The 26,292-nt window shown below is 36.6% G+C and overlaps 1 protein-coding gene across 31 annotated transcripts in view; it reads left to right on the forward strand.

Annotated features, from left to right (window-relative positions):
* Positions 1-26,292, forward strand: part of CSPP1 (centrosome and spindle pole associated protein 1) — a 66,315-nt gene that overhangs the window by 22,540 nt on the left and 17,483 nt on the right. For 8 of the 31 annotated variants that reach the window (XM_074577208.1, XM_074577200.1, XM_074577203.1 and 5 more), the window contains 15 exons: positions 1,914-2,015; positions 2,662-2,744; positions 4,406-4,499; positions 5,460-5,517; positions 8,524-8,696; positions 9,469-9,587; positions 11,511-11,589; positions 11,885-12,005; positions 13,932-14,079; positions 21,177-21,289; positions 22,380-22,529; positions 22,882-22,983; positions 23,750-23,896; positions 24,739-24,843; positions 25,960-26,026. In XM_074577208.1, coding sequence (XP_074433309.1) covers positions 1,914-2,015; positions 2,662-2,744; positions 4,406-4,499; positions 5,460-5,517; positions 8,524-8,696; positions 9,469-9,587; positions 11,511-11,589; positions 11,885-12,005; positions 13,932-14,079; positions 21,177-21,289; positions 22,380-22,529; positions 22,882-22,983; positions 23,750-23,896; positions 24,739-24,843; positions 25,960-26,026 — 1,661 coding nt within the window. Of the gene's footprint in view, positions 1-1,913; positions 2,016-2,661; positions 2,745-4,405; positions 4,500-5,459; positions 5,518-7,570; positions 7,586-8,523; positions 8,697-9,468; positions 9,588-11,510; positions 11,590-11,884; positions 12,006-13,931; positions 14,080-18,843; positions 18,997-21,176; positions 21,290-22,379; positions 22,530-22,881; positions 22,984-23,749; positions 23,897-24,738; positions 24,844-25,959; positions 26,027-26,292 lie in introns of all 31 variants that reach the window. The other 23 variants (XM_074577186.1, XM_074577194.1, XM_074577189.1 and 20 more) reach the window with 5 other exon arrangements.

Raw genomic sequence — 26,292 nt, forward strand, 5'->3', positions numbered from 1 at the left:
CAGTGTCACATAGATTAGAAATATACTAGTTCTTAGTTCCAGAAAACACTGATGGTGCTTATATAAATGTCTGTGACCAGTATATCACTATGCAATTCTTTGCTTGTTTGGAGAGGCCTCTGAAACAGTTCTAGTTCCAGTTTTCTTTTAAAAGCAAGTACAGAAGATAGTCTTGTCTTTGTTATTGGCAAACTTGGTGCATCTTCTTAAAAGAAGTTGCTGGACCATCACCTGAGTTGCCTGAACTTAAATTTGTACTTAAATAAAATTAAGGTTTGGGTTTTTTTGTTGTGTATTTTCTACTTTGATGAATTTTTATTGAAAATTACTTTTCATTATTTTTTTTTTATTAAATGTGCTTTGTAATCTAGGTTTTTTTTTTCCTTCCCAAGGAGCTTCGCTTAACCTTTTATGAACTGTATTCAGTCTCTCTTCAAGAAGAAACACATCCATTAGTTACTGACAGCTCAGCTTCTGAAGAATTAGCATTTTTTTCTACATTTCAGGCAAAGTCAACTTTTCCAGAACACATTTGATTCATGACAGAAACTGAATTCCTAAGGAGGAATGTTTTTGTTTGCTGTACTAAAGTTTTTATGTTTTTAAGTGGGCTTTATTAGTTTGGAGAGGCAGGTATTTGTAATGGGACTTTTCAGAAAGGTTTCTCTTTTGACAGAGGCACAAGGACTGTGGCATATTTCAGCAAATAGAAACAGTGACAGGAAAGTGAGAGGAAGTGCAAAATGTTTTGGTTCTTATAAGTGGAATGCTTTGCTCCATCCCCAGCACCAGGTCTGTCCCATAAACAGGATGCAACAGCTTCTTGATTGAATTGGGCCAGCGTGTCTGGGCCCACCATGCTAAGCTTGCTGCTTTTTACCAAAAAGGTTGCCTCTTGAATCCCAAGGTTTGTTTCTTTGCTTCCTCCCTGCATCCTTTCATCACACTATGGACTAGGCTTTCTGTTTCCTGACTGTGTTTCCGTCTTACGTGACGAGCCTTCCAAGTAGCAGATTGATCATTATCAAAAAGATGATCTTGATCATGAAAGAAGATCATGTTATGCCAAGAGGGTGGATGTTGTTCTTTCATGTTGTTCTTGTGGGTTGTTAAGATGCCAAATCAACGTTTAATAATCTGCTTGCATCCTTTCGCCTTTGATTATTGGCTTTCATTTAAATTACAGAGATGAGCAGAGCTATGGATCTTTTTACATAAAAGAATAAGATACAGGTTTTTTCCTATGATTTCCTAGGTGTTTTGTTGTTGTTGTAGTTTGCTGAATAGTTAGTTCATGACTCTGTCCAGCTCTGGAAAATATATAACTATGTTAGCATCTATTGGGTACTTTACTTTTCATTGAATACCTATTCTTGCCTTATTTTATCAAGATAACTTGAAGTCCTCCTTGGAGAGCAGTTCATTTGCAAGGCAAGAAGAGCCTGTAAATTCAAGTACCCCACATGTTTTCAGGAAAAGCTCGCTTGTGTCTGTACAATTTTTAGCATCTTTGGAATTATTTGAAGTTATATTACTTCACTTCGTATGTAGATGATTCAAATTTTAACTCCTTAATTTTTCTCTATATGTCTTTTATCTTGATCAAAAGTCATCTCTCTTTTAAATGGTACCAGGTGCATAGTGAAGGGTAGGTTGTTGTAGAAGAAGCTAGGCTCAATAGATGAAGGTTGCATGAACGCAGGTTTGGGAATTCAGAGTCCAGACAGAGCACTGCCTTGACAGCACTACCAAAGTGAATTATTTCTAGGAATTTTGTGGAGTATTTTGAGAACTGGTTCTGCTGCCCAGTGTGCAATTGGGCTGAGGATCTATTTGCATGAAATTGCTGGACCTTCCGTTTCGGACTGAATGTTTTTAGGCAAGCATAGCTGAAAGTTTTCTATTTCTTTAAGGCCCTATCTGGATGGAATAGTAAGAGATCTACCTGCAGATTATGAAGATGAATTAAAGGAGAGAACACGTGTGCAGCAGATCTCCAGAACTGGAACTTCTAGGTGTGGTATACACTGTATTTTTCTGATAATTGCACTATGAAATCATGATGAAAGGAAAATGTTTATTTAAAATCCCTAATATGTTTTCTGAAATGGCTGATACTTTTTCCTGCAGCTGGGATATCGTAGAACAAAAAAAATGTGTTTCCTTTGAGAACAGCTATTGAAGCTTGCATGCCAATTTTCTTTTTGAAACACTAGATCACCAATTCTCCAACTGAAGACTTTAGACGTTTAGAGTAAAGTGGAATCCTTTTTTGATAGTAGTTTTAAAATTCCTCTTTTTCCTTTTCCCTTTGTTTTGCAAGTCCTGAAGTGATCTAAGTGGATGAGGCAGAAGCAGAACACTTGTAAAGCCCTTACATAAATTCTTGACTGGCACCACTCAGTCTGTCAACATTGTTGAAGTGCTCAACTGAGTCAGTGTTTCTGATGGCTTCAGAAACCGCAGGCAAATGAGAACTGTGAGAAATGCCTTTTTACCAGGCGGTTTCTTCTTTTCTTTGTGATATTTGTTCAGATTTTAGGAGAGCTGTTTTTCATAAATGTATCGCGTAGTGATGTAAGCGCATCTGTCATGCTTCACACAGACTGCAAGTAAATTCTCGAGTTTGATCTTTCCATTTTCTTTTTATGTCTTTGCCAGAAATCAGGTACAAATTAGTTCTTCAGCTACTGAACAGGCCAAGCCTGCAGCTGAAATGCCGTATGCAACAGGCCTTGTTCTTGGTATGTATAAAAACCTAACTAATGACACTGAGTTAGCCTTTCTTTGCATAATTTATTTTCCTTTGGGAATAATTAAAAACTAGAAAAATTAGCTTGTTCTTTGTGCTAGTTGTCCCCAAGACTGGTAAATAAATCTTAGCTACAGAGAGAAAATAAAAAAAGAAAAACATGTTCCTTTCCACCCCCCCCTAATTTAACAGCGCTTTCTGATTAATTTTGAAGAGCCCAAGTTTCTTCTTAGATTTCATTAACCTTTTAAGGCCCAGATACATTCTTAAGTTTTTTTACAAAATGAAGTATTGGAGAAATATTAACCTCTGTATTGTTAAAGATATGACTTGGTATTGAATTTTAGCTGCAGAAATACGGGAAATGCTTCTGTTCACAACCTTGTGCAAGAGCAAACAGTTCTGATTATCTCTATTCTGATCATCTCATACTGCTTAAATGTAGCTGTTAAATTTAGCAGGGAACGTTATTATTGAGCGTGGTAGAGAGGAATACTGTTGAAAACATAGCATTCCTAGCTACAATTCAGAAAATTGTAAGGCAAGAGTAAAAGAACCGTCGTAGTTCTACAGATCAGAGCCTTCAAAGACAAGCTAGGTTTGAATTGTGGAAAAATTGACTAACAGTTCTGGCAACTAAGTTGTCAGAATAATTTCTATTTATTTTTACATTTGAACTTACCTGATCTTCAGTGCGCTATATGGCAGGTCAATTTTTTGGAATTGTTTAAAGGCAGCATTAAAACAGCACAATAATTGAATAAAAAATTCAGTCATGCATGCATCATGGGTTTTTGTGGGTTTTTTTTTGGGGGGGTGGAGGGTTATTTTTGGTTGGTTGGTTGGTGGTTTTTTTTGTTTTGTTTTAGTTTCTTTGCAGTTTCCTTCACTTTATTGTTCAGGTCTACTTTGCTGAAGACCCATAGTGACTTTGTGTATGGAAATATGTTCAGAGTCCTTGTGTCTTGATAGTCATACTATATAGAACATGGTGATGATGTTTTTTATTGTTTTCTGTTTAAAATAATGGAAGATTCCATGCTTATTGTGGGGGAACTACCACAAATTGAAAGTTTTTTGGGTTCCTTAAAATCCACATGAGATGTTAGCACTATTTCCTGTTACATATACATATCTGCCAATACTTTGCTAATTTTTAATAGCCATGGGAACCGTCCTAAAAGTGTAGCAATTTGCTTTCCTCCCTGTGGGTTTTACTCTCTTTGGTTTTAACTTTCATGTTTCTACAGAGCAATGCCTTGTAATTTTGGAGCACCATAGCGTATCTTCCTTAGCTGAGTATTAGGGGAAAAAAATGTAAAATTTAAGTACATTTTTTTTAGTTGCTGTTGTATTGCATAGCTTTGAAATTTGTAGCTTCCTGACTACACAAAAACAGGCAAACTAGGAAAATAATTATGAAAATGTTAGTAGTTTTGATCAACATATTCCAAACAAACTGCCTATTAAAACTAAATATACTTTTTTTTCCCCCTCCATAAAGATCTAGTGTTCTGTGCACATTCCCAGATCATATACTCATCTACTTTGCTGTGTTTCATGTTTTAAATTGACTGAAATGCAATGTTTTTGTCCAATAACTTTTACGTATTTTGTGGAGCATTTGCGTGAACGTGTGGTCATTTCCATTAGGTGGTCAGGACCGAGAACTTCTCCAAAGGAAAAAAGAGAAATACAGGCAAGAACTAATAGAACAGATGGCTGAGCAACAGCGAAATAAGAGACGGTAATGGAAAGTTACTATATTTTTAAAAGATAATGGCTGAAATTTAAAGGAATTTCATTAATTCAATGTGGTAAGAATAACTTCCATAACTAAGGAATTCCACCTAGCTAGGTAATGTTGCATACAATTCAACTTATTGGCATGAGAGCTTTAGTTTTTAACAAACAAAATTACCAGGTTTCAATGGAACAAAGGAAAAAACGGTTGGTTTTTTTTTTTCATTTTTAAAAAATTATTTTTAATTTCTTGAAGAAGCTCTAACTGAAGTTATCTTTCTGGGTGGCAGATGATTATCTAATTACATTATTACATTACAAAGTTGAAAATGAATCTTGTTTTGTCCTCCAATATAGGAAAGTTACCTTTTGCTTTGAAAGCACTTGACTATCTGCCTTATGCAGAAAGTAAAACAAATTTCTTGCTTACCTTTTAGTAGCTGCCTGCTGAATGATACTGTGGATACATAAAAACACACAGTGATATTAGTGAAGGGAGAAGGAATTAAAAATGTTACTATTGTCAGTTTCACTGTGATGGAAAATGCTGAACAAGCCTAAGCCCTGAAATTACAATATCATACTTATTGCTGTACTTTTGAATCATTCATTTCAGTATCTTTATTATAAACTTGCTGTAACGTGAATAAGGATCAATTGTTAAGAAATGTCCTGAAAGGTTGTAGTAAAAAGCCATGTGGTGGTTTATGCGTTTATGGTAGTTGAATTTTTATTAGGCGTAATAGATGATAGCCAGATACTTCTTGAGAGTTCTATTTACAAATAATATACAGTAGTATTGTTTGACTCCAGAAGAAATCAAGTGGAATCATGTCTTCTATTATCCTGTATTTTCAGAGTTATTTTAACTAGAGTTGTGAGGTTTGTGCTTTGAACGAATGAGTGTAGTTGTTACTGCTTTCTGATTTGATTTTTTTTTTTTCTTTTTTTAAAACAAAAACAGGGAGAAGGAACTTGAGCTCTCCGTTGCTGCTTCTGGAGCTCAAGACCCAGAAAAGAAGGTAAAGAACTTGGATTTTCCTTTCACCTTTATAGATGTAATTTTTTTTTTTTAAATTACGTGTACATCATGGTCGCTCAGTCACAAAACTCTGTAGGGCATTTATAGATTGATAAATGTTGTGTTTTTTTCTAATAGGTCACTAGCATAGAGTAAAATTGAAGCCAAGGATAATAAGGCTGTAGCTCATTACACATGCTTTTATCTTAAGAGAAAAATATTTGCGTGGAAGTTATTGAACATTTTCTTTTGCTGTAACTAAATGGAAATTTTGTACAAGCAGTGGGTATCATGGAAAAATACTTAGCGTCCAGTGGTAGCCTGTACATGCACACATTAGTGACCTTTCTTTGGGAATGGAAAGTATGCTGCAGAAAGTTTTTGCTGTTTTTCAGTCAAAAAAAAATACAGTTGTTTTGGAGTGGATCTCCTTGCAGCACTGTTTAATTTCAAATCTGTAATTCCTTTTTAAGCTATCAAATGTAGTATTTTTATAGGATTTTATAAAAAGCAAGATGCTTATATTGTGTTGCTCGTGAAACTTAGTGCAGAGTTACTACTGTCTCCACTTCCTTAGTAAGGTGATTATTGTACTAAGAATTTTGATTAGCATATATGAAAGAGTAGGTTGTTAGCACTAGTAACGTTAGTAGCAGACTGATTGTCACAGAACTAGTATGATTTGCAGGTGCGTTTGCGGAGTGTCCAAAGCCATTGCATCTTGGGTGCAGTCGAGATCTGCTGTTGGAGATGTAGGATGGGTAACTTTCTCAAGGAAGAATAAACAGTTTAATAATTTAACTGGTTACCTGTTTAAATTATCAATGGTGCTTTTTTTGAGGGAGGCTACAACACAGAAGGAAACTTGTGCCATTTCTGGAGAGTTCATCAGAGGTGGAAGGAGCTCTTATTTTGTAGAAAATGAAGAAAAAGTAGCTCTAGGATGCTATTCATCAGCGTGTGAGGCAGGAGACTGAGAGTGCACATAGATAAGCAACGAAACTAAACCAAAATTCTTACTCCTAAATGCGGAGGGAGAATACTGACAAGTGGCCTGGCTGCATGTTCCTGCCCTCTCTGCTTAAAGTATCTGTGGTGCTTGTTTGATCCCTCTTGCGAACCGATTCAGCTTGGTTAAGAACCGATTCAGCTTGGTTAACTGGCAAAAATCTGTATCTTTTTTGCTGCTCTAGCTGGCTTAGAGAGGTCAGTTGGCTAATCAGGGATTCAGATGGTGAAAGGGAGAGGGATGGAGCGTACAGCTGGGAGCCAGGCAGGAAAAGAGGAAAAACTGAGCAGAGGATGCCGCCTCTTTTGGCACAGCAGGCTGTAAGGTCAGTGTAAACAGTTTTGTCTAATCAAAGCTGACTAGGCAGAAGCATGCTGTGCTGAAGCACTCTATATACCATACGCATCACAGTCGGAGACTGAAAAGTGCCTGTTGTAGGAACAAAATTATATCCAGAGCAAGTCCAGGGCATGTATAGTGTTTTAAAACCATTAATTTAGCTGAAAGCCTTCAATTAAGTAGAATTGCTACATTCATTATGCAGCAGTCACTGTTAGCTTTAAATTGCCTCTCAGGGAGGGATTCTAATTAGGTAGATTTCTTGATTAATTACAGGTTGGTTAAATAGCAATGCCTGATTTAGAATCTATAAATGCAGACTGTTGTATATACTGCTTGTTTAAAAGAAAACAATCCCCAGGATGAGCTGAGTACCATAGTCACATCTGAAATTAGCTACAGAGCTGAAATCTGAGGCACTTCGGGAACAGTTCACATCAAACTCGTTAGTGAGAAAGGCTGTTTTAAATGTTCTCAGGGTTAAGACACTGGATTTGAAAAGACAAATTAAAAAAATATAGTCTGTAGACTGCTTTATAATTTTCAATTGCTGTAGCTCATATCTATTATCTAATTTTGTATTCACATCTAGAAATTTGAAGTTAAATTTTATAAACAAATATTCATGTCTAGTAGATTTTGAGAATCTTAATGCTGTAGTTCATGATTGGTGAGTACTAACTGCCTTGTATATACTGTCTTGCAGCTAAGTGATGAGGAGGTAAAGATTTAATATTTTGCTGAAATACTTCCATATTGTAGGGTATATGGTTTGCTGTTAGATATTTAACAGTTAGTTGGTTGCTGGTATTACTTTCTGTGAATGCATGTTAACTGAAGTCCTACAATGTTAGGACCAGCGATTTCAGAAACAAAATCTGTTTTACTTATATGATGTATGAAATTTTTCTGGTCTTCTATAATATTGACTCATTTAAACAAACATTAAAATGTTTATGCGTAGCAGCTGGTATAAGGGCTTTCTGGGTGTGATAGGATAGTTCTGAAACTAACCGACTTGCATGCCTTTGTGTTACTTGCATGTTGCCTTTGACTTTTTTCTGAGGCTGACAGTTATCAATAAACATTTGATGCTTTAAAAAAAAAAAACTCCACAAAATTTTGTAATTGTTGGGGTTGCAAAAGCTAATAAAATCAAAGGAACCCAAAAAATGAAATAACAATATTGCAAGGAAATGTTTATTGGAAAAAGTCTCAGTGTGTGTTTGTTTTTATTTTTACTGATTATGAGCTATTTTAGTTTTTGGGGTGGTGGGGTGTATTTTAGAAACTTTTCCTATGCATAATATGATAATACTGTCCGTGTAAGAAACCACAGGCTGTAGATAACCTGTACTGCAGACAACTGCAGAAATACTATTTTTATCCTGGATAGTAACTAGAACCGTATATTTCCTGAAACCTGCCACAGAGGCTGTATTTTGTAAATCTGATAAACACTCTGGATTTCCTTATAGTATTAGATTTCCAGTAATTCCTTGGGAGAAAAAAAATGCAATTATGAGAAATTTGAACAGCTAGTTGGGACCCAGTGAAGTATTTAACACAGCCTAAATGGAGGTTCAGAATGTTTCCTAGTAATAACAAAGTAACTGCTTTTTTTTTTTTCTCTTTTTCTATTTTTTTTGCCCCCTTCAGCCAAATAGATTGAAGCAGTTTGGCTTGACAGCGAGAGCTTCTGTAGAGAATGTACCTCCTGAAAGGCCTAGGGTGGCTTTCCAAACTCCGGTGCCTGTCCCTTCAGCCTCTCCAGTGAATGAAGACTTTCACAGGGGGCTAGCCAGCACTCTTGGTGAAATAGCAGCGCCCAGGTGCTTCACCGTCACGTTCATTTTGCATGTTAAATAAGCTTAGTGATAAGCATGTTATTACTACTCAGTGGCTGTTTGTGTAGGATAAGAGTTGTAGATGTAGAAATGATGTCCATGGCTGTAATATTGAACCACATTGTGGGGGTACCTGGGGCACGTGCCCAGCAGTGTCTGTATTGTTAGAAGGCTGGTTAGAATGGCATGGCTTTAGCCCCTGTTAATTAAGCGATCTCCCAGGGGTAAGCTCAGGAATGTAGTGTAGGTGAGGGACAGCTTCCACTAGACACTGTGGTTGAGACTAAGCTGTTTTGGGAGAGAGAAGGAGCGTTAGGCATGTGGCTGGAGCTGTGCTGTACCACTTGCCCTTTGACCAGAGACTAATCCTTGGCTCATTTTATTTACTGATTTATTTTACATTTTACATTTTACATTTTTACATTTTACAAAAAATAAAATTTTACATTTTATTACTGATGTAACCAGTAAGTATCAGTAACTGAACCAGTTAAATGAGGCATGCTTATTTTATGTTCTTTAGATCTCTGAAATAGTGTGCATTCATGTACTACTCCCTAAGGGAAGGTTAATTTCCTACTGAGGCTTTTTGTACCTTGTTCCTGTATGGCACTAATGAGAGGTCTTGGGCTGAGCTAAATATAGAGTTTTTCTATAGTGAATTCTCTTTCTCTTTTTTTCCTTTCTTTCTTCTTTTAATGATCTCTCTTTTCAGTTGTAAAACAAAACAAAAAATTGCGTTCCTTTTTTCTTTAAGGCTTGTGCCTATGCCACCGCCTCCACCACCAGTTTTGACAGACAACTATAGAACACCTTATGATGACGCATACTACTTCTACGGGGTTAGGAATCCTTTGGATCCCAATCTTGCATATTGTAAGTTGATGATTTTAGGCGGATTGGTTGTTAGAGTGATTCAGGTAACTGCTTTTAATCTAGTTAAATGATGAATAAGTTTGATCTAGTTACAGCAATTTAAATCCATTTCTTAGATGTGTGTTGAATGAAAAGTAGTCTTTTTTCAATACTAGTTTTCAATGAAGTAGTTTTCTCCAACTGCAAAAGGGGCTATGGCTTCCAGAAATCTTGTTCATTGCTTGAACAAGCTCTAGTCTCAGCTACTTAGCCTTTACTCCTACCAGATAATTTTCTTTATAGTTTTGATAATCAAAACATTATTTTCTAAAATTGCTTAAATCATATTATAGTTGATTACATGTTTAGGTGTTGTTACAATTTCAGATATAATTTTAAATATTTTAAAGGAACTGTATGTAGTAATTGAACTTTTTATTTTAAGAAGTCTTTTTTTTAATCTACCCTTTGACTGCTTCATGATGATTTCATGAGTGAAACAACTGGGATGTGTGTGTGGAGGGACAGGATTGTGTGGTGTTTGTTTTTTTTTCCTTTTAAAAAAAACTTTAAAAAGTTGTTGTGCTACCTTCATAGAAAAGTTACAGAATCATAGAATGGTTAGAGTTGGAAGGGACCTTAAAGATCATCTAGTTCCAACCCCCCTGCCCTGGGCAGGGACACCTCCCACTAGATCAGGTTGCTCAAAGCTTCATCCAAGCCTTGATCACCCCCAGGGATGGGGCATCTACAACTTCTCTGGGCAACCTGTTCCAGCTCCTCACCACCCTCAAAGTAAAAAATTTCTTCCTAATATCCAATCTAAATCTGCCCCCTTGCAGTTTAAAACCGTTACCCCTCATCCTATCGCTGCACTCCCTGATAAAGTGTCCCTCCCCTGAACAACCCCAGCCCTCTCAGCCTGTCCTCATAGGAGAGGTGCTCCAGCCCTCTGATCATCTTCATGGCCCTCCTCTGGACTTACTCCAACAGGTCCATGTCCTCCTTCTGTTAGAGGCTCCAGAGCTGGATGCAGTACTCCAGGTGGGGTCCAAGTTAAAATAAAGGAGGAAAAAAAACTTAAAAGAATAACCCTTACTGGTTGATTTAAATGAGATTTGTATCAACTGGGGAATTTCAGGAATGCTAGAGATTTAAGAAGAAAATTTTTGAGATTTTTTTTTTTTTTTCCCCCAGTGTAAATTTCTCCCTATCTTGAAATGTTTGAGAAAGTTTGGGTTAGTTTTTTGGTGGTGGTTTTTTTTCCAGACACCTTTTTTACCTTTTCTTTGTAATCTTATTACCCTTGTATCATATAACCTCTTGGGTAAAATGGCTTATGGTTTATAGAGTATTAAATAAATTAATACTTAAAATTCACATATGAGAGGTTGTCTAAAGGTTTGTTGTCACAAACTGGAACATTGCTAATGCTTAAAATTTGAAAGTGTGAAATTGTTTTAGAGATGCATCTTGTACTGTTTTGAACACAAACAGTAGTATGCCCAGTAATGTCAAGCCCTGCTGCGGCAGAGTGCTGCAGGTCCCACTTCGAGTACAGATGCCAAATGTGCTGTAGTTCTGCAGGAGGCAATGGGGTTCTCCGCACAACAGAGGGCAATTTGGAAAGCATGAAGAGAAGTGTTACATCAAGCAAAGTTATTTCTCTTTGTTAATTTGTTGTAGAATAAGTTAATGAAGACATTTGTAAATTTAAAAGGGATTTAATTGAATTTAAGAAGTAGATTTGTACCTTGGCATTGTGTTTCTTGCTTTAGGGGGCATTAATGATTAGCTACATTTGTTATAGAAGTTGAGAGTCCTGTTTGTAATTCTGCAGTCACAGAGCTTGAACAGTGAGTTCCGTTTTTTAAGCAACAGCAAATGTTTATTTTTGAGCATTCAAGGGTTAAAATAGTAATTTTTTTTTTTTTTACTATGTAGATGGTACAGGTATGATGGGAATGCAGCCCACACCTAATCTGGATCCTCCTTTAGGCCAAGCCCCGGTGGAGCAATCTGTGTAAGTATTATCTGTATTCATATTCTTGGTTTTTATTTATCTGTATTGATATGCTTTTCATGTTGCAAGTATTTTGCTGAAAACGGATATGCCTTTGAATTAAAGTCCATTAAAGACAACTCTTCATAGTTCTAATTAAGAATTTCTGTCTGAACAATAATTCAGTCAACTCCTGTTTTTATATGGATTTATGAAAATGTTTGAGATTATAAATTGCCAAGCAATTTTTTTTAAATTTCACCCCCTCTGGACCCTGTGATGTTTTCCTTTTTATATGTCTGATTTTCTAATTCAGAAGTAACTTTGGACAGAAGAATACAGGAGACAGACAAAGAAGCACAGGAGTATTTTCTGAAGAAAAAACAAAGCCTTCTAAAGAGGCAACATTATCTTATCAACAAGAATTACAACAGCAGGTACAGAGTGGTAAAGCTGACGCTTTCTTCTTTTACTTTTTAACATATAATGGTTGTAACTGTAGTACTCTTTCAAACATATTTATTTAGTTTACAAGTAAAAAGCTATCTTAACTCTCCCTCCCTTCATCACTACCTTCCTCCTATTTCTCTGACCCTGCTTTAGCTCATTTTAGCATTTCAGGTGGACAGTAAACTCTTCAATTTTTTTTGTCAGAGGCAGAGTGAATGTAAAGACTGACAGTAAACAGATTAGTTCCAGGCACGGAGTTTTATATAATTATTTTTAAATTATATAATTATTTTAATAATTACATACTATATTGCAATAATTATATAATTTATTGCAGAACAAAAAGCAGTGAGTCGGTTTGCTCTGATATTCCTACTGAAAGATTGCTTTTGGGCATTATTGCTCTAATTATTAGGAGCACTCTAATTTCAATAAATTCTTCATGATCATTTGGATACTAATTCTACAGCCTCCCTAATGTTTATCTCTAGTATGCTCGTCGGTGGTGTCTTATCTCTTTTCAGCTCCCTTTTTGACAGAATAGATAAATTTCATGTCTCCTGTCTTCCAGTAGACATCCTAGTCCCTTACTCATTTTAGTGTCCTTTTGCTGCTGCATCTTATCGGAGTTTTTATTTATTAACTATATTTGGCCGTGATAAGACATGTTATTTCAGAAGAGATTTTGCTAGAACCCAGTTCAGTGTCACTAACATTTTCTTATCTTATTCTTCTTTATGTATTTCTTCAGTGGACGTAAATAATTGTTATAAAAATATTCTCATTCTAATTGTGATTGTGCATAGGGATAAAGGAGAGGCTGACAATCAAGCTCACATTAAGAGTAAAATAAATATTTAGGAATAGTGTCTGATGTTGCGCTTACTCTTCTCTGAAGACATTTTCTTACTATAGTCTTAAGAAGTAAATTTTATCTTGCCATATGAGAGACTGCACAATTTGACATAAAGGTCTAATAAACATGGCACAACGCAGTCTTTCAAAGTTATTTTGCTGCTTATGGGTTGAAAGCAAACAGAATGTATTCTGCTTTTTTTTCCTATAGGTAAACCTGACTGACCATTTTTGTAAATAATTGACAGGACTAGATGGGTCTTTGTGTTGACTCATTATATGTCTTATGAAATTGTCTGACTGCTTGATAAAGGGAAATGTTTATCTAATGCACAGAAGAAATAAACTTAAGAAAAAATACATTAATAGATTTCAGCTACATAAATAATAGCTAATAGTTTAAAAGCTTTTAAAAAAAAAGTTGGATTTTTTTAACAGCTATTATCTTTATAAATGCTACATTAAATTATTAGGAGACTTAGTTATATAAATTTAGCCTTATTTTGAAGAAAAGGAAGAACAAGCCACGTGAGCAGTTCTGTGTTATTTGCATACATCATCATGTATTGCTGCAGAAAACTATTTCATGAATCATTATAGAATCGTGTAGTATTCTACTAAGGCATTTATTTTTAAGAGTCTTTCTTCATCTCCTGTCATCTCTAGTCTAAGTTCTGGTTAAACAAAATATGCCAGGTTGAGAGAAGCAAGTGCTGTGATATTGTAGAATTTTGCCTGTTTGATTTTCAGGCAGTATGAACTTCTGTATCACAAGATCCAAGGATATGGGACTTTACTTTGCTGCAGGTGTCTGCTGTGAACATTTCTGGAACATAGAAGTCTTATAGTATGTTTCTCTGTGATGATGCACAACTGTACATGCACGTTTTGACAGCAGTATTCAATGCACTGTCTGCAGTATAGGCAGTGAAATGTTTGCAGTTTGCTTGATATAGATGGGTGGAATGGGGAATTATAGTATTCACCTTGCTCTGTTAACTTTTCATTAAAATTATACTTAATGTGATATTTTCATGCTTTGGTTTGTTTGGGTTTAGATAAGAGAGAGAGAGGAACGACGCAGACGAGAGAGAGAGGAGAAGGAACGCTATGAAGCCAAGTTAGAAGCAGAAATGAGGAATTACAACCCCTGGGGAAAAGGTGGTGGTGGTGCTCCTCTCAGAGATGCAAAAGGAAATCTGATAAGTATGTTTGCCAAAATTATGGATTGTCTTTTCAAGATTGATGTTTTCTTGCTCTTGTAAACGTTCTATTCAGATATGTTATTCCTTGCTACTCAGATATGTTATACCAACACTGGTAGCCCTTTATCGACAAATAGAAGTTCTTGTTTCAAGCAGATACACTCTAGGAATATTTAAGTGAGTAATTATTTTGATTTCAGTAGAATCGTTCAAAGAGTACAAGTTGAACATGGGGAACACGTGATATGAATTCAAAACGCAATAGTAAAGGGAGAAGGAGGAAAACAAGCTGTTAGAATCAACTGCAATACAAATATGCTGAAGTTTGTTGTGAAGACTTTAAATTAAACATTTTCCAGGAACAGTTGTTTTTATTGTTTGTATTTTTTTTAAATTGCTTCTAGGCTTAGAAAGCCTTACTTGGGACATGGAAAATGGAAGCATGTTTGAATAAATATATAAAGCTAAGTGGACTATTTAAATTTCCCCAAGTAATGCTGCTGGTAAATGGCTATATAAATAGCGGTCACACAGCAGTAATGTTTTTTAAGATTTATGTTTTTCCAAGTGCTGTTTTATACAAGATGGGACTGTAGTGGGCTGGGAGATGGCTGTGAGTGGGGCAAGTTGTTCATCCACCCCTCCAGTAAATTGGAGATAGATGTAAGATTAAAACTCAGATTCCTGATTCTCGTTCCTACTGAACCCTAAAACAATATTTTATCTAAAATAAAAATAGAACTCGGTAGGTGCAATTAGATTTGTATATTTCAAAACAAAATTATTAATGCTAAATTAACTTAAGTGCCATAGGTCCTCTTTTGTTGAACACTCTCCCACATAGTCTATAGAACAGTTTTGGAAATCCGCTTAATGATGTCTCACTTAAGTCAAATGGACTGGATGCTTTTTGCTCTTTCTCCCACCCCCAGGAATCTGAATGCTTCCAATTATTCTGGGAAAAAAGAGAATACCTAATGAATCACCCAGAGGAAGTGAAGAGGGGTCTTTGAGACAAGCATCCCTCATATGCATGCAGGGGTATCAGTCAGTTTCCTGTTCTGGAAAGCTGAATACACTAGTGGAAGCGGTAGTAGTTATGGTCCAAAATGACTAGAAGTGGTAACTTTTAAAGTGAGTCAGTCTTAAAATTTTAAAACTATTCATTTCTCACGTGAAGCAAATTGATTTTCTTGTTACTGGAGTATGATGATGAAATCTGATTAGATTTTTAAAATATGTCTTCTGGTAATAGAATACGATAATTTTCAAAGCATGGAACACTTACTGGATAACAGTTTATATATAAATAATTAGTTTCAGTTTTATGATACCTGAGCAACATACGTCTAAGTTCACAGCGTAGTTTGAGGGCAGGGGGTAAAGCTTAAATGCTTTTTAAAGATTGTGTGCCCAAATAACAAGTTTAGAAGCTTGTGTTGAGGATCCAGGTTTGTGTTTATCCCCAGAGCAGAGAGAGGTGTTCACACTGCCTAGCTTCAGGCACTGCATTTAAGTGTTTGGCTGCTTTCTCTAGGCTTTATAATGGTGTGAGTAGAGCAGGCCAGAGGAAAGTGTAGAATCATAGTGGTGTTTAGGTTGGAAAAGACCTTTCAGATCATCAAGTCCTACCTTGGCACTGCCAAGTCCACCACTAAACCACATCCCTTAGCGCCACAGCTATGTGTCTTTTAAATACCTCCAGGGATGGTGACTCAACCACTTCCCTGGTCAGCCTGTTCTAGTGCTTGACAACCCTTTACGTGAAGAAATTGTTCCTAATATTCAATCTGAACCTCCCCTGGCGCAACTTGAGGCCGTTTCCTCTTGTCCTATTGGCTATTACTTAGGAGAAGAGATCAACTGCCACCTTGTTACAACCTCCTTTCAGGTAGTTGTAGAAAGCAATAAGGTCTCCCCTCAGCCTTCTTTTTTCTAGGCTGAACAACCCCAGTTACCTCAGCTGCTCCTCATAAGGCTTGTTCTCTAGACCCCTCACCAGCTTTGTTGGCCACCTTTGGACACACTCCAGCTCCTCAATATCTTTCTTGTAGTGAGGGGCCCAAAACTGAACACAGTATTCAATGTGTGGCCTCACCAGTGCCGAGTACAGGGGGCCAGTCACCTCCCTAGTCCTGCTGGGCCACACTATTCCTGATACAGGGCAGGATGCTGTTGTCCTTCTTGGCCACCTGGGCACACTGCTGGCTCATATTCAGGTGGCTGTTGATCATCACCCCAGGTCCTTTTCTGCTAGGCAGCTTTCCATTCACTCTTCCCCAAGCCTGTGGTGTTGCATGGGGTTGTTGTGACCCAAGTGCAGGATCTGGCACTTGGCCTTGTTGAAGCTTATACCATTGGCCTTGGCCCATCGATCCAACCTGTCCAGATTCCTCTGTAGAGCCTTCCTACCCTCAAGCAGATCAACACTCCCACCTAGTTTGGTGTCATCTGCAAACTTACTGAGCGTGCACTCGATCCCCTCGTCCAGATCGTTGATAAAGATATTAAACAGAACTGGCCCAAATACTAAGCCCTGGGGAATATAACTTGGTTAGTCAAGCAGGACCTGCCTTTCATAAACCCATGCTGACTGGGCCTGATCACCTGGTTGTCCTGTACATGCTGTGTGATGGCACTCAAGATGATCTGCTCCGTAACCTTCCCTGTCACCGAGGTCAGACTGATATACCTGTAGTTCCCCAGATCCACCTTCTTGCCCTTCATGTAGATGGGTGTCACATTTGCTAACTTAGGGTTAACTGAGACCTCCCTGGTTAGCCAGAACTGCTGGTAAGTGATGGGAAGTGGTTTGGTGAGCACTTCTGCCAGCTCCCTTAGTACCCTCGGGTGGATCCCTCTGGCCCCATAGACCTATGTGTGTCTAAGTGGTGTAGCAGGTCATTAACTATTTCCTTTGGATTATGGGGGCTTCATTGTGCTTCCTGTCCCTGTCTTCCAGCTTAGGGGGCTGGGTACCTGGAGAATAACTTGTTTTACTCTTGAAGACTGAAGCAAAGAAGGCATTAAGTACCTCAACATTTTCTCATCCTTTGTCACTATGTTTCCCCCTGCATCCAATGAAGGATGGAGATTCTCCTTAGCCTTCCTTTTGTTGCTAATGTATTTATAGAAACACTTTTTTGTTGCCTTTTACGGCAGTAGCCAGATTAAGTTTAGTTCATCTTTGTCCCTTCTGATTTTATCCCTGCGTAACCTCATGTGATCTTTGTAGTCTTCCTGAGTTGCCTGCCCCTTCTTCCAAAGGTCATAAACTCTCCTTTTTTTTTTTTTCCTGAGCTCCAGCCAAAGCTCTCTGTTCAGCCAGGTCAGTCTTCTTCCCCACTGGCTTGCCTTTTGGCATATGGGGTTAGCGTGCTCCTGCACTTTTAAGATTTCCTTCTTGAAGAATGTACTGCCTTTCTGGACTCCTTTGGCATCAGGACTGCCTCCCAAGAGCCTCTGTCAGCAAGTCTTCTAAACAGGTCAAAGGCTTCCCTCTGGAAGTCCAGAGTAGCAGTTCCGCTGACCCCACTCCTAACTTCTCCAAGAATCGAAAACTATTATCATTTTGTGGTCACTATGCCCAAGATGGCCTCCAACCATAACATCACCCACCAAGTCCTCTGTTCACAAACAACAGGTCCCGCAGGGCCCCTTCCCTAGTTGGCTTACTCACCAACTATGTTGCTTGCATTAGCCTGAGCTCTGTATATACCTCCTGAGAAGCTTATCTCTGCCTATAAATAAGGAACCACGAGAAAGAATTTTCTTAGCCTATTTTCCAGATTTACACATGTAAAGTTATTTTTCCCACCATAGTTTAGCAGCATGATGGATAAGCTATGAGTCAAATGTTGTGAAACATAACATGCTGTTTCTGCCATGTCTCTTTTTTTAATGCAGTGTGACTTGTCTTTTTATCCTCTTGAAAATGTCTGTAAGTAGCTTTTGAGACTCAGATGTATGCAAAGGCTGCTTTACAGAGAGGGATGTGATTTAAAGTTCTTGGAATCTTTGTGCTTAAATGACTACAGTAATTCATAATTATCAGAAGCACTATTTAAAAAGATAATCTGAAAACTGTAGTATGCTTTTGTCTTGAAATGAACCTTCTAGGTATAGTATGGTGAATACTTCAAAATGAGCTGAAAGTAAAATCTTTGATCAGGACTTTTATGGTAACTGAGAGGCACCATGTAGATTTTGGTGAAAATGTTGGATGGCATTGTTTTCTTAAATACAGAAATCTGCACCTGAGTTAATTCTGAAGACTTGAAGACCAAAATACACTTTAATGGTCATTGTGCTTATTGCCCTTAAGAGTAATCAAATAGAGATTCAGTACTTAAAATACTGATACTAAACTTAGAAGTATTTTACGGCTTTAAGGAAATGGAAGAAGGGGTGGTTTCTAAATACATGGTTGTCAGCACAGACTTGTCAGTCATTTTTGTGTTTGAGCTCTTTATCTTTCCATTTCGTAGCATTTTGGGGTGGGGGAGAGGGGAGGTTTGCTGTGAAGATTCATTCCTGTCAAAAGAAACCAGACAAAATAAAACTTTTAATCAGTGAATTCCTAATGACTAGTATTTAACCTATAGCTTCTATATTCTTGTCTTTGCTTAAATTTTTTGTTCCCATAGTTGGTATGCCCAGGAAAAGTGGAGTCTGCTCCAAAATCCCTGTATTTTTGAGAATCTATGGTGAACATGCCTTTTATGAGAATAAAATATTATAAACAGTTGTTTCCCCTTTCCTTTAGCGGACTTGAATATGATGCACAAGCAAAACGAAGATGCATATCATAACCCAGAGGCAAGACTATATGAAGATAAAAGGGCTATTGTATCTGTTGACCTAAGTTTGGCCTCCCCGAAACCTGAGAACACAGAAGCATCTACAAATAAAATAGCAGGTTTTTAAGAATACTGTATTACAGCTCTAATTATTCGTAGGTCTTAGTAATCAAAATTCTCTAGTTTCTTTACTCCTTTCTTGTAGTCCTGTGATAGTGTTAGTTCTCTCTACCTGTGAAGTCAATCTTATGCTTCTTTCCCGAACTTCTTCATTGCTGTCACTGTGTGCATTAATAATGTATTTTCTTATTTGTCTTGTCAGTTATGATAGATAATAAGTGTTTTAGCACTGAACAGTCAGTTCCAGGTTCAATGTTATATAATCAAATCTTCATACACGTTTGTTTTACTTTTAAATGATACAGTAAAACACAAGAGTATAGAAGGAGAGAAGACAGAATAAAAGCAGGGGGAAAGTCTGCAGATGTATGATGTTATAGGTTAAGATGAAACCAGTACAGTAACTAGGTTAACAAGTTCTAAAAAGTTGCAGGTAAATAGGGTACATATGCAGCCCTGTGCACTGCCTCCAAATTTTAGGGATTTTATTTTATTGTCTTATTTAAAAAGTAGTTCATCTTTCTCTTCTTATGTTTTGTTAGACATCTAAATGAGAGAACTGTGGTACTCCAGAACTCTCCCCAGTTTGGGATGGGCAATGGTCAGGATTGGTGATGGTCTCCTCAAGTCAGCTTAGGTGCTGCTTTTCTTTCTCCGGTCTGAACTGTTGCACTTCTGTGTAAAAAAAAAAAAAAAAAAAAAAAAAAACAAAAACAAAACCAAAAACAACAAACAAACAAAAAAAACCCCCACCTTGGTATTTGGGGCATGGATCTGCTTCATAAGATTGCAATTCAGTGTTCTGATCACTGGCTGTAGAATCGGGGTTTTTTGCTCCCTCTGTCCTCCCTCTTCCTCCCCAGTATGCTGTATATTTAACCATTTAGTAGGAAGTGAAACAGGCAAGGTCGATAAAGCAGAATAGCAAAGAACCCCCTGGTTAGATTGCATATTTGGGGATCAGAAGGTGCAGATCAGCAACGGGAACTTCATAGTCCTACACTTTCCATTTGATTAGTCAGGCAGTAAAGTGGCTTTGTGTAGATTTTGGTTTTCATTGCTTCATTTTGTTTATGGTGTTGTGGGTTTTTTTTTTTTTGGTGTTTGGGTTTTTTTGTTTTTTTTTTTTTTACACCATCCCCTTAAAGAGGATCTTGCCGGATAGTAGCTGGTACACAGTAAGTTCATTCTGCGATATTTTCCATAGTAACTTCTCTGTCTTCTGTCCATGCCTTTTAAAAGTAAAAGGTTAAGTAAAGTAAAGGGGAAACATGAGAACAGCTACTGCTGTATCCATCTCAGCTCAGTGGAGCTGTGGCTCTTGCACATCCTTGCACTGTCCTTTGAAGCAGACGTGATATGAACGAAGAATGTGCTGTGTCAGGTGAAGAGTTAACACAGCTTACTCTTCTTTCTCTTACTTCCTTTCTCCTCTACGTCCTGTCAGGAATCCTGTTCTGCAAAAACTGTTCTCTGTGGTATCTGAGTTAATCCTCCTTTCTAGGGCTTTTGGGACTGTATGGTTATGACTCTTTCATAACTCAGGGCTGAGAATAACTTAATAACCTCTCGCCAGTGGTGTTGCTTCCAATACAGGGGAGGAAACTGAGCTGAAAGAGACCTGGCACTTCAAAATTCATAGTGTGGAAGGCACCTTACACTGGCAGAATTCAATTTTTTGACGGCTTAAAATTTGATTTGCCAGTTTTGGGCTTTGTTTTTTGTAGCATCCATTGCTATTTTACCTAAAAATTTGTTCTGCTAGGATCTTCTGTTTTTAAAGAGTGAATAAACCTAAGGAACAGAACTGCCTGTGCTAAGTCAGAGTAATTGCAAGCAGTGAAGTTATGGGATGTAAAATCTTTGCTATTTGAATTAACTTAGAGGTAACATTTTTAGATATAGGATATATGACTTTTATAGCTGTTATTTTGTAAAAAGACGGCTGGCTTGGACATTGTTAATTGAGCAGTTAAAACCTGACAGTATTCTAGGCAGACAATGGATGAACTTTTAATCACAGCTATTGTTTTCAGCTATACCCTTGAATTATGGCTGTCATAAACTAACTTTTGAAACAAGTGTCTCATATATTCCCTCTTCTTCACTCTGGCTCGCTGTCTTAAATTTGCTTTAATCGTTATCTATAACTTTTTTCTTCCCCTCTCTGCCTCCTTAGGTTTTACGTTTGCACAGACCTCTCCTTTTGCCCGAGGTAATGTGTTTGGTGAACCACCATCTCCACAGCATCTTAAGCGACAAGAGTCATACAAGAACTTTCTTCGTCTACAGGTGAATGCACACACCAGTTATCATTTTGTTAAATCAATTTTAAAAAAGAGAGACTACAGTCAAAGAAAATCATCACTGATGACCAAAGACCTTATTCAGTCATAGCCGCTTCTGTACATAAGATGTGGACTAAGACATATATATATATATATAGTCTCAGATTTTTGCCTTACATAAGAAATGCCTATAAAAGTGATGCTATTAATAGTTGGCTTTATTAATCTAGATTCTGTCCTTTTTTTTCCCCTGAGTGCAGCTATCTAAATACAGTATTGAGCTCTCAAATGATGCATACAGTACAAGTTTACGTACATAAATATGTAAAGAAACAAAGATGTTTGCCCTTGGAAGGCTACATGCTACAAACGCGCGTTCATCAGAAGGAAATGGTGATCAGTGAGAGAATAATAATGTAACTATTTATTGATGGGTATATAAAATGTGACTGTTATTCTAGCAGTTTCTGTCTTCTGTCCATAATACTTTGCATATAATCTTATGTCACAAGACTTAAATGTCAGTTGAATTAAATATCAATATCAAGATAGTCCTAGATAATTTCAAAGAGTGTGAATGTCATGTGGTTGTTTGATGTGGATCTCTTAAAAAGAAAAGATCAAGGCCTTTTCCATGTACAGTGCTGCCAAAAAGAATAAAGAATGGGCAGACCTTTGGCTTCAGTAAGTCAGTGCTGTATCTAAAAATGTTGTAATTGTGGAAAGGAAACAGATTATTGCTATGTATTTTTTGTTTTGGTTTCCCATCTTCCATTATTTAATCAGTGAAGAAAAGTGTTATTCCAGCACGTGTGGAGTAGAGTAAGCTTCAGTAGCATTTGTAATTAGTGTTCTTACTGGAGGGTGTTTCAGTAAAGAGTGGCCAAAAAGGAATAGCAAAATACCAGCTCATTTCAAAGGAATTCTGAGGCTGAAAGGTAGGTCTGGCCCTAGAATTATTTCAGTTGTTCCGTGTAATCTTTGATTGCACAAGTAGGTACTGCAAAAGTCCATAGATGATCACAATGGTAAAAGTTGTTCATCAGATTATTGCTGGCTATTGGCAATTGAATACTTCTTTGCTTTATTTCTAGATTGAAGAAAAGAGACGTAGGGAAGAAGCAGAGCGAGAAAAACTTAGAATGGAAGAAGAAAAAGAAGAAAAAAGATTAGCTGAACAGAGGATGAGAATTCAAAAAGCATATGAAGATGAACAAGAAGAGAAAAGAAAGAAAGAGGAGGAGGTGTAGTATTTCCGTACCTTGACTTTTTTCATCCTAAACTAACCCTTTGTAATATCTGTCCTGTAGATTAAGAAGGTAAACTGAGAAGTGTCCTATGAACTGGTCTTTGTTTTTAAATGGGTCTACATTAGCCAGAGGAGAGGCAGAAAATTGTCAGTATGAAATAGCACATTCTTCTCAGTCTTTATGGTATACTACCAATTTGAAGTACTGTTAATTCTTCTAAGAAAAATTGTATAGTTTTATAATACAGTGGTGCTCTCCTTTCTAAAGGAAATTGTTTGTGAGGCCAAAAAAAAAAAGCTTTGTCAAATTGGTGAATTAAAGTTTTTTTTTTTTTGTTGTTTGTTAGCCTCTTACATCTAGCTCTTACGGAATTATTTGTATTCTGAATGTAGCTATACAAGAAGATTTCTTAAAGCCTTTTTTTGAATTGGCAGGATATATCTTTGAGGTAAGAATACAGCTTGTTTTGGAAGAATGCCAAGCAAATCTAATTAAAGCTTTTCGTAGAGGTAGACTTGCAATTTAATTCAAACTCAAAAGCTTTATTTATCGTCAACTGAATGAATTTGCGTAATTCAGAATCTCATAAATAATTGTAGGTAAAGGACACAAGGCCATCAGAGATGGAAAAATCTGTCAGTACCCTGTGGGATTATCAAAGATCAGTTGAGGATGTAGGACTTCAAGATTTCTAACACAGAACGCTGGGCTTGCATTCTAGATTCTCTTCCCTAGTATGAGCAAGTTAGTTGGATGAGTCTTGTCTTCTGGATAATAGTATAGTTATAAAGTAGGAAGCTAACTGGTATCATCGCTAACTAACACAAAACTAAAGTTGAGACTGGATGATAATTTTCTCTGTGGGCTTGTGATAGGGTGGTACACGTTTGCAGTATGTTTTGTTTGAATCTGAATTTTTGGAAATGACTCCTACAATTTAACCTTAACTGGCAGCAGATCTGGGCACACAAACTGGTGTTTATTGAAGTTGTTATGAATTCTGTTAAGTGATGCTAGCAGAGGCAGGACTGCAGATGTTTAATATTTGCATGGCATAGTTTTTAATTTGAATGTTTGAAGTCAGCCTAATGAAATATGCTTTTTGTTCCAGACTAATCACTTTGATGTGTAATTTTAACTTCTCAAAGAAAACCAAAGCAAAACTTTTATTGAAGTAGAGTCTTTTTTATGTACTAATAGTGTTTATGTTACAGCGGAGATTGAAGAATAAAGAAATAATTCGATTAGATGAAGAGAGGCAAAAAGAGGCAGAAAGAAGAAGGAAAGAAAAAGAAGAAAAGCAAGAAGAACAACTTAGACAATATTATGAGAAAGAAAAGATGGAAGAGGAAAAGAAGATGGTATGCATCAGTGACTTTCTAAGATACAAATACTTCTCCCTGACTTTTAAAAATAATTGTATTTTAAAGAAATTGCATGATTTCTTAGACCTCTACCTTCAGTGTTGTTTGCCTCTTAGTTTATCAAGTTATGGTACACTTAGCTCACACACACAGAACAGCTGATTGAAAAATCAGACATAGTACAGTGGAAACTTATCTTGTTGATCAAGTACGTGTTAAAAAAATAGTAAAAACAAGATAAATAAGAAAAAGATGCACTCTGTAGTTGATTTTTATATCTACTGTGAAGTACTGTGGCCTGCTTTTGCTGAGGTCCAAATACAAATAAAAATAAACTTATATAATTTGAAGGACTGGAGGATTGTTCATATTTAACAGTGATGTTCTTTGTAATATAATTATTTTCTTTTGAGCTGGATGATGTAAGAAGTCCATCACATAGAATTCTGATGGACAAAATCTAAGTAAATTACAGAACTGTTTTTTCCTCTTCTAGAAAATTCTACATGTCATTTCTCTAAAATGGACAAATACAATGGAATTGTCTAGGGGGCAAAAAAAGATATGTAACTTTACCATAAATTAAAAAAACCTATGTCATAGAAAAAAAAGTATTAAAATTACTATAGGTAGAAAATGAAATCACATGCAATAATTTTTGCCGTAATTTTATACTGTTAAGAGTTGAAAGCAAATTAAATACAAAAATAATTCAGTTGCGATAAGCAAAAGCATTTTTCTGTCAAATGAAAAATATTAACAAAACTCTTCCTTTCCAAAACAATACCTTATTCAGAATCTATGGGAATGTGGTTTCAGTCTTGCGTTCCTCCTTGCAGTTTTCAAGGCAGCCTTCTCCCGTCATTCCTGCTCTTCAGAACAAATCAATAAGAAAAGAGGAACGGATTCCCTCTGCTGACAGCCATATATCTTACTATGCACAAGTATGATTTTTATAGTCAACTTTTACTGATTTAAGACAGTACAGTGTATGAAATCCTACCAGGTTTTTAATGTTTGCCAGTTATTACTGGAATACTACAAATAACTGGAGACAGTCTTTATATTAGCCAGTGTTGTAGCTCTGAAATTTAATGTTCAATTTTATTCAAAGTATTGAAGAAATTCTTTGAGGTGTGTTATTTTAGGTTTTTTTTCTGCATGCTCACTTTCTGTAAAGATGAGCTCCTCATTTTTGAGTCTACATACTCTGTCCAGACCCTTACCAAGGGTTTAACGATCTTAATGTTTAGGGTAAGAAAGTGTACATCTAATCTAGCAATTCATTGTGTTCAGTTATAGAAGAACTTAGCACACGTGTGAAGTTTAATGTTGATTCCTAGCTACAGACATTATTATTTTATCTTTGTGTTCTAGAAGGTACAAAAAGATTATAACTCCTAATGTACTTCGCTTTCTTCTTTGCATCACAAATGAGTTATGGTAGTGGCCCCAGACCATTTGTTTCTTTCACTTGATTTAATGTTCCCTGGGACAATTTAAAAAAAAAAAAAAAAAAAAATTCTTCTGTGAAGAGTAGATTCAAATATCATAGACGATTATTTAGTCTCAGGCTACACTTCCAACTTTTATTGGAAATGTTTTTTTTTTACCAACTGTCTGGATGAACTGGCCTAAAAATTTAAAAAACGAATTTGCCATGAAAATTATAACCTGGAAAAATACTTTATAACGCCGTTGCAGAAAATGTTTTAAGTAAGACTGTAAACCTTATTTTAAACTGTTGCTTTCCCTAAATGTTAAGAATGCACTGGAAGAAGGTCAGTTAATTTCTGTGTCTTTGCGGTACTTGGTCTAGCTTTGTGTAGATCTCCGAATAGTGCGTTATAGGTATTATCATAATAATTTGAATTATGCATTTAAAGATCAGATTTAAAAAAACCTTAGGCATTAACAACCCGTAAGGTTATTATTCTGTCTTCCATTAGTAGTGGTAGTTAATGTAAATTGTACATAAAATAAGGAAATAAAATGTACTTACGTCTGCTACGTTTTCTTCCTTTGACGTAGTAACATTTCATATCCCTTATGATCACTAGGATCCTCCACAACCAAGGGTTCCTTCTCCACCTGTCCCTGCTAGAAGAAATCAGTTGCGTGCGCTTGGTAGGTATTGTCTTATTGCAAGATCACTTTCTATTACAACAAAATTTGTCTCGGTTACAGTTCTCTCTCTTGGCTGCAAAGGAATGGTCTTATAAAGTTTGCATTTCTATGCGTGTGTTCTCTCTGTCTCTCTGTATATAGTAGATATACTGATATCTACTACAGTGTATTAGTAGATATACTGATATCTACTAATACACCGATAATGTATGGTAATGTAATACCATACATTGTCAGTATATTAGTATGGTATGTCTGGAGTATTA

This window comes from Larus michahellis, chromosome 2, assembly GCF_964199755.1.
Source record: "Larus michahellis chromosome 2, bLarMic1.1, whole genome shotgun sequence".
Classification (NCBI taxonomy): domain Eukaryota; kingdom Metazoa; phylum Chordata; class Aves; order Charadriiformes; family Laridae; genus Larus; species Larus michahellis.